The sequence below is a fragment of the Cynocephalus volans genome, chromosome X, assembly GCF_027409185.1.
Source record: "Cynocephalus volans isolate mCynVol1 chromosome X, mCynVol1.pri, whole genome shotgun sequence".
In the NCBI taxonomy this organism is placed as follows: Eukaryota; Metazoa; Chordata; class Mammalia; order Dermoptera; family Cynocephalidae; genus Cynocephalus; species Cynocephalus volans.
The window spans coordinates 51892363-51906557 of NC_084478.1; the positions used below are offsets into that span (position 1 = coordinate 51892363).

At 35.3% G+C, this 14195-nt stretch overlaps 1 protein-coding gene across 1 annotated transcript in view; it reads left to right on the forward strand.

The window, feature by feature from the left end:
- LOC134367731 (lanC-like protein 3) overlaps nucleotides 1-10411 on the forward strand; it is a 117543-nt gene extending 107132 nt beyond the window's left edge. The window contains exons 4-5 of the mRNA XM_063084460.1: nucleotides 2425-2632; nucleotides 10252-10411. Coding sequence (XP_062940530.1) covers nucleotides 2425-2632; nucleotides 10252-10411 — 368 coding nt within the window. The remainder of the gene's footprint in view (nucleotides 1-2424; nucleotides 2633-10251) is intronic.
- The last annotated feature ends 3784 nt before the right edge of the window (nucleotides 10412-14195 follow it).

Sequence of the window (14195 nt, forward strand, 5' to 3'; positions counted from 1 at the left end):
CAGTACTCCCTTGAGAATTTCTTGTAAGGCTGGTTGTGGGTGTAGTAGTGAACTCCCACAGTTTTTTTTTTTTTTTTGTCTGAGAAATATATTATTTGACCTTCATTTCAGAAGGATAGCCTTGCTGGGTAAAGTATTCTTGGGTGGCAGTTTTTGTCTTTTACTATTTTGAATATATCATCCCATTCTCATGTGGCTTTTAGGGTTTCCGATGAAAAGTCTGATGTTAATCTGATAGGGGCTCTCTTATAGGTGACTTGACACTTCTCTCTTGCAGCTTTTAAGATTCTCTCTTTCTCTTTGAGTTTTGCCTGTTTGACTATGAAATGTCTTGGAGAGTACCTTTGTGGTTTGAATATGTTTGGGGATCTTTGAGCCTCCTGATTATGAAAATCTGTATCCCTCCCTGTACCTGGGAAGTTTTCTGCTATTATTTCATTGAATATGTTTTCAATGCCATTTCCTTTTTCTTCCCCTTCTGGAATATCCATGATTTGGATATTTGAGCACTTAATGTTGTCTGTTATCTCTCTTAGATTTTCATCAATTTTTAAAATTCTTTTCTCGTTTTTTTTGTCTGCCTATGTTATTTTGAACCGGCCATCTTCAAGGTCAGAAATTCTCTCCTCTGCTTGTTCTAGCCTGCTATTTAAGCTCTCTGTTGTGTTTTTTATTTCATTGAATGAATCCTTCAGCTCCACAAGCTCTGCTATGTTCTTTTTCAGGGCATTGGTTTCTTTGTACATTTCCTCTTTCAGCTCCTATGTACTTTTTCTCATTTCATTGTGCTGTCTAACTGAGTCTTCTTGTATCTCATTTAGTTTTCTTAGAATTGTTGCTTGAAATTCCTTGTCAGTCATTTCAAGGACTTCCTATTCTATAGTATCTAGAACTTGAGAGTTTTATGTTCGTTTTGCAGTGTCATAATTTCTTGGTTTTTCATATTTCCAGTATCTCTCCACTGATGTTTATTCTTTGTGGCGAAAGCTTTCATGATTCACTTGTTCCACCCTGGTATCTGCAGCAGTGGCAGGGAGTTTTTCTGTCACCCAGCTGCCTGTTGCTGCCTCAGGGTCTGGGTGTTGTCACTTCAGGCCCTTTAGGGGTGGGGACTCACCTAGCCTGGATCCTATGGGGGCTGCTGGGTCAGAGCTGCTGCCTCAGGGCCTGGGGACTGTCAGTTCCGGCCTCTTGAGGGCGGGGATTTACCTAGCCTGGATCCTGTGAGGGCTGACAAGTTGGAGCTGCTGCCTCAGTGCCTGAGGGTCATCAGTTCTAGCTCATTAATTAATGAGCTCATTAATTAAAGCAGTGTGTTACAGCTGTTTCAAGGTAAAATCTAAAGAGCAGATACATTTATATAGGTTATTAGGAATGCCGAAATGAATGAAATGAAGTGCAAAACTGGCTTCTTCCACAAAGGCAGAACAAAGTCAGTTTAGCCTCTACCAGACAGAATGTGACTTTCTAGGGACAGGGATTATTTACATTACTATCAGTTTTCCACCAGGTAATTTCTAACTCTACAGAACTGTAAAATAGCCTAGTCAAAGCAATGAAAGGTGAGATAACCCTGCTGAATAAGCTAGTCAAGGTACCACATTTCAGTTTTTCCCAATTTTTACATAGGAGAAAGGTAGGCTATGAAGGAGAGAAAGTGAGCTTGTATTACTAATCTCCTCCCTGAATATGAACAGCTGGAACTTGGGGAAAATTGTTTCTATTAATAGCTATGGCTTCTCTTTGTTTCTGTTCTTGCCTTTGTAATTGTTGTACTAGTTTTGTTGACAAGTTTTGAAGGAATATATTTTTTCCTTGGAACAAGCAATTTGGGAAGGACTCACTTCACAGCTCGAGTAGAAGTCTTGGCAAGGTTGTTTGGGAACATTGTTGTTCTGGGAAAGACTCCCAGTTTTGCTCTTCAGAAAAGGTATATAGATAGGAGTATTTAAACATTACAAATTCTGAAGCTCTGTAGGGGAATGGGTAAGCTGTATAAACTTTTAGCCATTCTAAATAGCTGTATATGTACAATGCTCACCAGAGTATGCATCATTAAATATTAACCCATTTGTAAAATAAATTATGGGTTTTATCAATCTGTGTACTTATTTCAATTAAAGTGCTGCTCTTTCTCTAGAGGCCAACCCTGTAATACAATTAAAACAAACTAAATTCCACAGGGAAGATAGGACTCCCCCGCTTGTAGAACCTTCTATATAGCCTTGCTACTCAAAGTGTGGTCCCCAGAAGGGTGCTTGTTAGAAATGCAGTATCTCAGGCCCCACCTCAGATCTACCATATTAGAATCTGTGTTCTACCAATACTCAGGTGATTCCAGAGCCTTTTACAGTTCAAGAAGTTCTTTATAGTATATAGTATTAAGCCCTGAAAGTCACCTCTAATTCTTTGATGTTTTCACAGGAATTGCCTATCTGTTTGCCAAAGCTTATCTGGTTTCCAAGAAACCACAATACCTGGACACATGCATCCGGTGTGGGGAACTCACGTGGCAGAAGGGCCTCCTGAAGAAGGGGCCAGGGATTTGCCACGGCGTAGCTGGCAGTGCCTATGTCTTCTTGCTGCTGTACCGGCTCACGGGAAACTCTAAATACATCTACCGAGCCCAAAGGTCAGCTGTTCTTCATATTTTTTATTTCCAAAATTTTAATCTAATTAATGTTCTGAATTGATAATATAGGTATATGGTTTTTAAAAGTGCAAAAAAGGGCACATCAACTGTGCCCTTTAGCCATGTAATTGACTTCCCTGGAGATAAGTAATGCATTTCTAATAGCACACTTGTGGGATACTAGATAGATCAATGAATATTCAGCAATCCTTTGCATGAAATATATGAAACTCAATGAGAAAAAGGCTAAATCTTACACACGCACACACACACACACACACACACACAGGCACACCTACCCCTCACAGTGACAATGTTGCTCCATTCTGACATTATTACTGTGTTTCATGGGTCTCCCACAACATAATGGCTAAAAAAGAGGGAGAAAATTGGAGTCACTAAAATCTGATAATGATAACCACAAGGCTCTCTGTGCATAGGTGCACATACACTAGGAATTCAATATTCATATAGTGATTCCTTCCATGTTCAGTGCAGCATTGATTTTTTGAAAAGCCTTTATGTGTGTTTTGTCACTGGACTCTCATCAGAAGCCTATGGCATAAAGATCTATTTTATTAACATGTAAGAAAAGGCAGACAGAGAGAAACGATGTGATTTTTCTAAGGTCAACAGCAAGTACAATGGTGAAGCCACAATCAGCATTACCAGTTTCTTGGTTATCTTCCTAGAAATACTCTGCACATACAAGGGTACTTCAGAAACTTTATTGAAAAATGGAATTAAAAGATAATACAAATCTTTCCATGAAATTTTTGAAGTACCCTCACATATGTATATATGTATGTGTGTATATGTATATGTTCATAGGCTCTTACTATTTCATATGTATAACAGTACTATGCATACTGTTTTCAGCATATAATTTTTAAAATATTTTTTAATTGGCACATATTAATTGTGCATATTTATGGGGTACAGAGTGATATTTTGATACATGTATATAATGTGTGATGATCAAATCATGGTAATTAGCATCACCTCGAACATTTATCATTTCTTTGTGCTGAGATCATTCAAATCCTCTTTTCTAGTTATTTGAAAATATACAATAAATTGTTTGTAATTATAGTCATCTAACCACACTATAGAATACTAGCACTTATTCTTCCTGTGCAGCTGTAAGTTTGTATCCATTAAGCAACCTCTCCACTACCGGTACCACTACCCCACACCTCCTCTACCCACTACTTTTCCTGGCCTCTAGTAACCACACTTCTGCTTTCTAATTCTATGAGCTCAATTTTTTAGTTTCACATGAGTGAAAACATGCAGTATTTATCATTCTGTGCCTGACTTATTTCACTTAACATAATGTCTTGGAGGCTCATCCATGTTGCCACGAATGACAGGATTTCATTACTTTTTTATGGCTGAGTAGTATTCCACTATGTATATATACTACATTTTTTTTAATCCATTTATCTATTGACAGACACTTAGGTTAATTCTATATCTTGGCTATTGTGAATAGTGATTGCAGCTTACAATTTTAAATGAACAATTTTTAAGGGACATTCTTCATTTCAATTTGTATAGATCTATGTCATTGTTTTAAATATCTATCTATTTATTCACTATGGATGTACTGTAATTAATTTAACCAATCTTTAAATAATGGATACTTGATATGTGTGCAGTCTTTACTAATACAAACAAAATTGCTCCAAATATCCAATATGTACATTTCTGATTGCTTGCATAAATGTTTTTGTCAGAGAAATTTTAGAACTGAAATTATTAGGTCCACAGGTATTTCTTGGTCTATAACTAGCCTGTCTATCCTTTGCCTATTTTTTTCTGATTGTGATGATTATATTAAGAATTGCAACTTTTTGTCAATATATGCTATAAATAATTTCCTACTTTGCCATTTTTCTTTCAACTTTGTTCAGTCTTTTGAAGTTTTGAGTATTTTTCTTGTCGAAGTTGTCAACCTTTCCTTTAAGATTTCTAGGTTTTGTGTTAATGCTAAAAAGACCTTTCCCACTCCAACATTACAAAGAGATCAATTTACATTGATATTAATACCTTAATGATTTTATTTTAACATTTAAATTTTTGATTCATCTAAAATGTACTTTTTTAAATGGTGTCAGATGGGTATCTATCTTTGTTTACTGAAAAACAAAAAAAATGTAATAGCATCTATTGACTACCCCCATGATTTGAAATTCCAATTTTATTGTAAACTGGATTTATATAAATATATGAGTTTGTTTCTGGACTTTCTTCTGTTCCATTTATCTAGCTATATATTTCATTATTCATTTATTTCTAATTTTTCTTAGTTATTCTCTCTCAATTATTCTTCCAGTTGTATGTTAGAAGCAATTTGTCAAATTTTTAAAATATCCTATGGAAATTTGATTGGAATTTCATTGAATTTACAGGTTACTGAGAATTATCATCTTTATGAGTTTTTCTATTCAGGAACATGGTATACCTTTAAGGTTTTAAAAATGTCATTTAGTAAAGTTTTGATCTTATGAAGAAGGTCTTGTATGTTTCTTATTAATTTTATCCCTAGTTATTCATGTTTTTAGGTTTATTGTGAGTGGAATTTTTTCTTCCATTATATTTTCCGGTTGTTTATCACTGGTATTTATGAAGGCTCTTTGAAACATGCAGTTTATTAATTCTAAGATGTACTTCTTCATATAAATCTTATAAGTATCTTAGTTTTCATAAATATCATAATAATATGTCCAGCCACCTTAATGAACTCCATTACTGTTTCTATTAGTTTTTCATTAGATTCCATTGGATTTTCTAAATAAATACACATTATCTGCAAATAATTATGATTCTGTTACTTCCTTCCTCATATGTATACTTTTTTTGTTGTTTCCTATTGCATGAGTCCTCTATGCGTGCATCCCCAAAGTGTTCTGTAGTAAGAGGAATAGTAAACATTCTTGGTTTTATGATTATTTTATTAAGAATGCTTTTATGCTTTGCCATCATCTTTTATATTAGCTTCTTATAATGTATATTTTGTCAGATTGTGACAGTCCTCTGTTAAGGGAATTCAATGGCTTCCCATATGACTCAAAGTAAATGCCAAAGTCTCTTCTATGAATGAGTGTCCTACAAGACCTAGCTTCCTATTATCTCTCTGATCTCATCCCCTACTCTTCTTCCTCCTGGTTCTCTCTACCACAATGGGCTTCTTTGTAATTCTACCAGTGTGCCAGGTAACTTACAGCCTTAAGGCCTTTGAAGTATTGGTTCTTTCACCTATAATGCTCACTTTCTACATATATCTCTTAGTTCTCCCATTTCATTCACACCTTTACTCAAAAGTCATTTTCTCAGAAAGGACTTGCCAAGCCAACTTATCTAATATTCAATATTAAAAAGAAACCATAAAATATCTTTTATGATATTTGCATGTATGCACTGACGGAGAAATGCTAACATATGTAAGTCCTCTATTTGAATCTCTATTGTTTAGGAATCCTATTAATATATTTAATTCATGGCTCTATAATCTGTTTAGGTGGAAGCTTGACCTGTTGTTGCCCAGATGTAGCAAAAGAAAGTCATTTTGGATTTTATCCAGGCCAATGGGATTTTACCTTTGAGATAAATTTCATCAGACGTTCTCGTGCCCTAGAAAGTCTATTAGAAAAGATCTGAACAACCCCCCTATTTTCTGACAGGCCAGTCCTAGCTTACAGAGTCTTGGTTATAGGATTCTGGAGTCCAGGGCCCTTTGGACAATTTAAATTTCACACTAAGAGGCAGAAGACTAAAAATGTGCAGATAATACCTGAGTATTGTTTGGGCATTGCATTTCATTGCTCAGAGTACTAAAATTTCCACTTCATTATTATTTAAAGTTAAAAAATGATATGGCCCAAATTGGGTAGGCTTCCATAATTTTGGCAGTTCCTGAAACAGTAATGTCAAACAGTATGTACCTCCATGGAACAAAAATCACTTGGTCACTACCTATTATTCTTTTAACAGACAGTTGGAATTTATGGCTGCAGAAAAATATTTGATTCCCTTTTCATATTCTTCTATGATTATTCAGTTATTCAGGTTTTCTACCTCTTTCATTTTGGTAGTGAATATATTTCTGTAAAACTATCTAGTTTGTATGGATTTTCAAAGTTTTGACATAGAGCTCTAATAGTATAGTTCTGTAATATTTTTAATTTCCCATATCTGTGGTCGCATGCCTTTCTCATTCCTAATGCTTTTCCTTCTTGTTTAGATGCACTAGCATTTTTTCTATCTGTTCATCTTTTCAAGGAACTGGCTTTTGGTATTGTTTATTAATGATTTTTGTTTTTCTCTTTTGATACCTAATTTATTTTCTGCCTTTATTTTGGTTTTCCACTGTTCCTTTCCTTTATTTTGTTATTTTCTAGAGTTAAAGAAATACTTAATTACAAAACCTTTTATCTTTCTATTAAAAATAATGATAACTCAGAGATCTATGAATTTTCCTCAGCATTCAGTTTTGGTCGTAATCAAGCGGGTTTGATCTGTATTATTCTCAGTGTCTTTCATTCTTTTTAGTTCTTTAATTACCATTTTGACTTTCATTTTGATAGAGAATTTTTTTAGAAAAGTACATTTGTTAGTTTGATTTCTGCACCATTGGGCAGATTTTTTATTATTTTTTTTTATTTTATTTATTTATTTTTAAGTCTTTTTTTTTTTTTTTTTTTTTTTTTGTCTTTTTCGTGACCGGTACTCAGCCAGTGAGTGCACCGGCCACTCCCATATAGGATCCGAACCCGCGGTAGGAGCGTCGCCATGCTCCCAGCGCCGCACTCTCCCGGGTGCGCCACGGAGAGCGCGGAGAGCGCGGCTTGGGCAGATTTTTTGGAAGGCAGCTATGCTCACCACTATACCACCAACGCGCTCACTGGGCAGATTTTTTAAACAGTCATTTTCTCTTTAATATCAACAACATTTTTCAGAAACGATAACACACAGTGAAGGTCAGAATACAAGGAAACTGCTAGTCTTGTACATTATTGGTACTATTGGAAATTGCTGTATATTTGTTGGGAAAATGAAACAATTTGGTCAGGCTCCCCTCGCCTCAGAGCCAGTTCAGGGTAGTTCGGTAAGCATTGGGTTTGTGGGTGGAGTAAGTGCGCCTGCAAGGCAGCACTGCTTTGGCTGGTGTTTTACTCCCTCGGGCACCTGCCCTGCATGGCCATGTTTTTCCAGACCTGCAGCTTCCAAGGACTGTGTGGCTGGTTACCTAGCTCAGAGACCTGGCTGTGTGGGGTCTGGTGACCCAGCCTGGTGTGGAGGGGTCTGGTGACCCAGCCTGGTGTGTGAACGGTTTGTGAACCAGTCTGTGAATGGGCTTGAGGGGTCTGGGAGCTCCAGACCCAGCCCTAGCTCAACCATCAGCCCAGTCAGTGCAGGATTACTGGCAGGTAAAAGAGCAGTGACAACTAGTGTGGTCGCCTAGCTTAATGATTGGCATCACAAACGGGATTAAGAGCTAGACAGTTGGTGCTGTGAGCAGGATACGCAACATCAGCCTTAGCCTTGGCCTGACAGTAGCCAGACAGTATTTTTTAGAAATTATTTTGGACAACACAAAAAATAATTATCATTTTATTTTTAAGTGAAAAAAATGCATGACACCAGATTGTATACATTTTAATAATATATAATAATGTAATAAATCAGTCAATGCTTAGAGAAAAAAGGTCAGAAAAAGAACAAGCAAAATTAACTGTGGTTTTCTTTCATAGTATGGTAGAATGGTTTTCTCTGTTTTGCAAATATTCTGTCATGATATGTTTATGTGGAAAAATATTTTCCATTTATCAAATGGTTGCTATATGCTCAGAGCCTAATATGTGGTATCTTTAATCTTTACAGATAATCTTATGCAAATCTGCAATGTCACCATTTTAAAGTCAAATAAAGAAATTTGCTAAAGGTCATGTAACATGAAATTATCAAATTTGGGTATCTCGACTCAAAGCCCTTCCTTTTTCTACTATGCCAGCAGTTCTTTATCTAGGGTTCATGAACTTGAGAAAAAGATTACATCTCAAACTGCAATATAGCATTTTCTTCAATTCTGAATATAGGTTAAAAAAAAAAAACCTACAATATAAAATAAAAATTTTTTTAAAAAGTCACAGAAGTATTACCAGTAGCTGTGACTCTGCAACCAATAAAAGTCATATTCTCATGTCATATTACTCTTGTTGCAAACGTTGTGAAATATATTTTACTCCTGTCAGTATTTTAAAATTTCAGCAATTATTAGAACCACTACTAGTTCTTGTTATTTATTGTTTATTAAGAATATATGTGCTATTGTATTACAAATTTGGTTTTAAATAATTTGCTAACTGTGCTTTATATAAGTAATTTCCTTCAGAATCTTGTGTATGTTATTCTATGCATTTGAACACTTTTTCTGAAAAGCAGTCTAGACTACCAAATGACACATAGCGCTAGAAAGGTTAATGCCCCCCACTGCCCCGGCCGAATCTATAGGTGCTGACTTCATTACATGATTACAAATTTTGAATTAACTGATAAGATGCATCATTATTCTACTATTTAAAATTTAAAATTCCATTTAAAAATTGTTGCATATTCAGAAAAACAGTTGACAGAAAAATTATACTAAAAAGAATTGCAATCTGTTTCCTGCTGATTTATTTTAAGCTTCCATCAATAATTCCAAGAGCCCTAAAAAGAACAAATAAGTAAATACTCTTCATAGGACCCTATGTAGTAGCAATAATCTAAATTTACAGCATTATCAGCCCTCACACCTTACCAAGCTATGAGCTCCAGCCTCTGAATTGTTGATTATTTTGTTGTTGATGGGAATGAGTAGAGCAAATCGGTAAAAACATGAGGTAGGTGATAGCACTTTAAAAGTTGTAAACTACTATAAAAATGTTATTCATTATAAATAATAAGATTTGTGGCAAATGTAGGTAAAAGAAAACAGGTCTTTCATAGATAATTTAGAGGCCTGTGATTTATTTTTAAGATCGATGTCTTAAAAATAATCGTATAGCTGAGTTTGCTATTTGATGATATGATTATAAAAGGTTGCTTTCCTTTTCTCATTCATCTTATTTTTTTGTTTGCCTAAAGCACAGATTATATAAGATCTTGTCCATTTATTTTCTGTCTCTGTTCCCTCTGTCACCTATAAATAAAACCTAACTCAGAAATAATATGTCTATAGAAATATAGCATATTTACTTTTTTAAAAGCAACAGTCATATATCAATTTGCTTCTATTCAAGATAAATAAAAGTAGGGCAATTTATCTGTCTTATTTATGTTTAATTATTGGATGACAGAAGGAATGAAATCCTCAGAAAATACCCAAGCTGCTTTGCTTTGCAAACTCTGAAAATAGTTGGTTTTGCTTGCCAACATAATTTGCTGTGAAACATTCACACTTACATAACAGATCCTCACTTTTTGTTTTTTTTCTTACAGAGAAAATGCCCTTCTTTAAAAAAGAAAATAATGCTAAAACTTTGATTTAGCAGAAGAGGAAGAAGCAACCCCTAGGCCAATAATATGAAAACACTCATGTTAAAACTGTTCATATTTTCTTCTTTTTCTCATAGGTTTGCTCAATTCTTATTTACTGAGGAATTCAAGGCTGGTTCTCGGGTCCTTGAAAGTATATACAGCTTGTACGAAGGCTTCTCCGGGACGGTGTGCTTTCTCATTGATCTGCTACAGCCCAATCAGGCTGAATTCCCTCTCTTCAGCGTCTTTGTTTAGAAGGATCCATCTTCCATTGTGGCCCTGCAGAAGTCCCCTAAGATTTCCTGAGCCTATCTAAGGCAGTTTCCGCATAAGCCACATTCAATGGTATCACAACCAGGAGCCTTAACATTGCCACCAGAAGGAAGACAGCAGGCAGGAGAAGGCAACGTGATACCAGACTTGAGAGAGAACCTGCAAAATAAAGACACCCCAACTCACCTAAAAACAGTAGAGATTTAATATTTCAGGGAATAGATTTGAAACCAGAGATAAGAAAAAAAAAAAAAAAAAGAAATGATCACTTTTTCATTTATGACATAGAAAACAAAACTGAAATGAGAACTATAGCAATAAAATGCTAACACCTTCGCAGTCAGAGAGAGAATTTGACCATTCGTGGGTGCCGTCCAACCCTAAATTCAGAAATAAAGACAATCAAAAACTAATGTAGTTGCCCAGCCAAAAACTGCTAGGAGGGATAAAGTGTCAGGATGAAGTGTCAGGTTGCTGCAGGACATAAAGGAAACTCTTGGTTGTCCTATGCTTTTACTGATTGAAATTCATGATTTTTACTGAATGGAGATATTTGCATATTAACGTATTTTTTAATCGTTACCCTTAGTTTAAATACTGAAATTCAAAGTTTCCTTAGGCCTTAGAACATCTCTTTTCCTGTTTCTGTTTTCTTTCCTAAGCTCAATTAGAATAGTAAAATTCATAGGCTAGCAAATACTGTAGCAAATGTTGTTGTCAAGTGTTTCTCTCAATTTGAAGTGTGAGCTATGTATTGTCTATTGTTAGTAATTTTTAAAATGCTTTTATGTATGTAATCCCTATGAAGCTATTAGCTGAACTGTAAAATATACTCTTGGTAAAAATCATTCATCTTAAAGATCATGGTAACCAGTACAAAGGCATGTCATTTCTGCCTGTGATGGAATACTGTCTTCCCTGGGGCAGGCAGACACAGGCCGAGAAAGGCAACAGTGATTGTGGAAAGAATGCTGCTCCATTTCATATGATTAGATTAAGAGATGAGTGAGCTCCCTGGCCACTCACCTTACCTTCCTAGACACAGAGTCCACTAGAAATTGGCTACAGTACTCATTGAACCAGGTTGTCATATCAAATTCAACCCTGCTATGTATATACACATAGAAGCTGTGAAACTGCTTTAAGTAAACAGTAGTTTGCAGAACACTGTAGGAGAATCTGTCACTTCAATACACGGAACATGAGTTTACCTGTTCCTAGAATTTGGGCACTTGGCAATTTCATACATCAGACTAACCAGGAAATTGTGTACTGCATAAGATTTAATTATTTTAAGTCATCAATATTTGGCTATATACGTGTGTGTGTGTGCGTGTGTATTCTACATCTATCCCAATGTAAACCCAAATACTTATTCAGTAGTTCCCAACTTGAATGATAGTTGCCTAAAAATATTTGTGTGTGTGTTGGTATGTGTATATGCATGCACCAGTGTGTGTGTGTGTGTGTGTGTATGTGTGTGTGTGTGTGTGTGTGTGTGCGCGCACTAATTTTTTGGAAGAGAGGACCTCTAGCATTCATAAGATTCTCAAAGAATCTGACCAAAGAAAGGTAAGAATCATCTTTGTGTTTTTTATGACTGTGTGTTTGCATTTATCAGAATAAACTAGGATAAAATAACGTTGAAAAACATTCACCTTTTTAGCTTATTGTTCCATTTTCACATCCTCAGATATAAGCATATAAAATTAGCCTCAATTGTTCATCTATGAAATGCTTAGTTTGGAGTAATACCACACAGATAGCAGCTTTCAGATGACTTCCAAACTTGGGTTCCAGAACTTCTGTCATGAATAAGCCAGCACCTCTTGGAAAGCCTTAAGGCAAGATGCCTTCTACAAAATGGTCTTTTGAAATGATGGTGATGCTTTTCATCATCTCATTTTAAATTCATTTCATTTGGTCCCTAGAGGCTGAAGATAAAAACCATCCAATATACAGAACTTTATGGAACACATGCTTTTTTCATCATCCAGCAACCCCTCAAAATGTGTTTGGTAATTGCTTCAAAGTTTCACAGATAGGAAGGGACAGAACAGGATTCAAACTCAGAGTTTTACTTTCCAAATTTATTTATTCGGTATTCTAGAATAGAGTCTAAAATGTAGACTACAGCAATGAACAAAATACCATTTTCCCTTAAAGTTACCTTTGTTTCTGTTTGCTGCTACTTCCGCCATTCATCCTTGAGACCTAAGCCCTAAAGCACTTAGTGATACTCTACTTCATCGTATCAGCTCCATTTCTAGGGACTTCAGAAAAAACTGGACCTCTTTCCTGCTTACCCACCCTTTTAAGGTCTGGTAGGGGGACTTTGACATTGTGCTGAGCATTGTGAAAAGACAAGTCCTTTTTGTATGTCAAATCCAAGAAAAGTCCATGTTTGGGTGCTATCTTTATGAAATAATACCTCAGTAAATTAGAAACAAGGATAAGCTTGTTTAGCACTTAAACATGTTGTTGAAAGTTTTCATTTTCCTGAAAAATAGAATCATAGATTGGGGAAGGTCCTCTTCTATCTTGTTTTCTCAAGAAGGAGGAAAAAAGACTCAAGTGTCGCTGTAGGAAAGGGTGGTGTGTCATTTCTTATTTAATTTTCCAATTCGTCCCGTTCTATGTAGTAGCATTCTTAATGTATGTTAAGAATTCAAGAAGCATGTTGCTCCTTGAAGCTATGGGGGCATTTTTACCAGCAGTAGTATAACTTTAATATTATTTGGTATGTGTGGCATGAACAATGATAAATTCTGAAGATATTAGTGAAAATGTTTGAGGACACATTGAAAGAGTCACTCAGCAATGGGGAGATTGGATTATACTTTGATAACAAGATGTTTTTGGAAACCATTACAACTCTGCATATTTTGTTTCATTAATGCAGTTACATATCTTCTTTTCCACACACACCCCCAAATATTTTATGTCTTTATTTTGCCCAATCCTGTTTCTGTCATCAGTTCTTACTTTCTCTGTTCTTCCTGTAACCTGATAATTGAGGAGAACAGAGATTTGACAGCATATACTTCCCTGTGCTTCTTCAGGTAATTGACTATGCTATTAAGATAATAGTATTCACTTACTGATAAGTCGAGAAGCAAATATGCTAAATCGGAACTCTTCCACTGGCAACTTACTTCTTTAACTTTCCTTGACATGCCAAGATTTTAATCAAGGTGGTACTCAAGTTGTTTTAATTTCTGTAGAGAGCAAATTTCAATAAGTTCAGTGCAACAAATGTAAGTTTGTGGTTTATAACCATGTTAAGAAAACTCATGATTAAAAGGGGCATAAAGAAAAAGTATAATTTATAAAAATGAATATGCTAATAAAAAATTGAAAAAAATAACATAGTGGGTCAAAATTTAAGAAATAAAAATATATTTACATAGTTAAAAAAAAGAAAAGAATAAACTTCAATAATGCAGAGAATGCTGTGTTGGAAATCTCAAAGCCTTGCTCTGCCACTTTCATGGGCCACTATAGTAAAAATAATCAACCTGTCTAGTTCACAGGGTCATCATAAGGGTTGTCGACAATAAAATAGATATGAGAGTTTCATAATGTGCAGGTCCTTTATATATTTAAAGAGAATGCTATATTTTAGGTACTTACTATGTATAGAAAATCATGCCCAGTTATGACTTCCAGTAAGCATTTCAGCTGAATGGAATCTTCATTTGTGGATGCAGTACTTGAGATCTGGATCACTAGATGAGTGAAAACCAAATGTACATTTTTTACATTC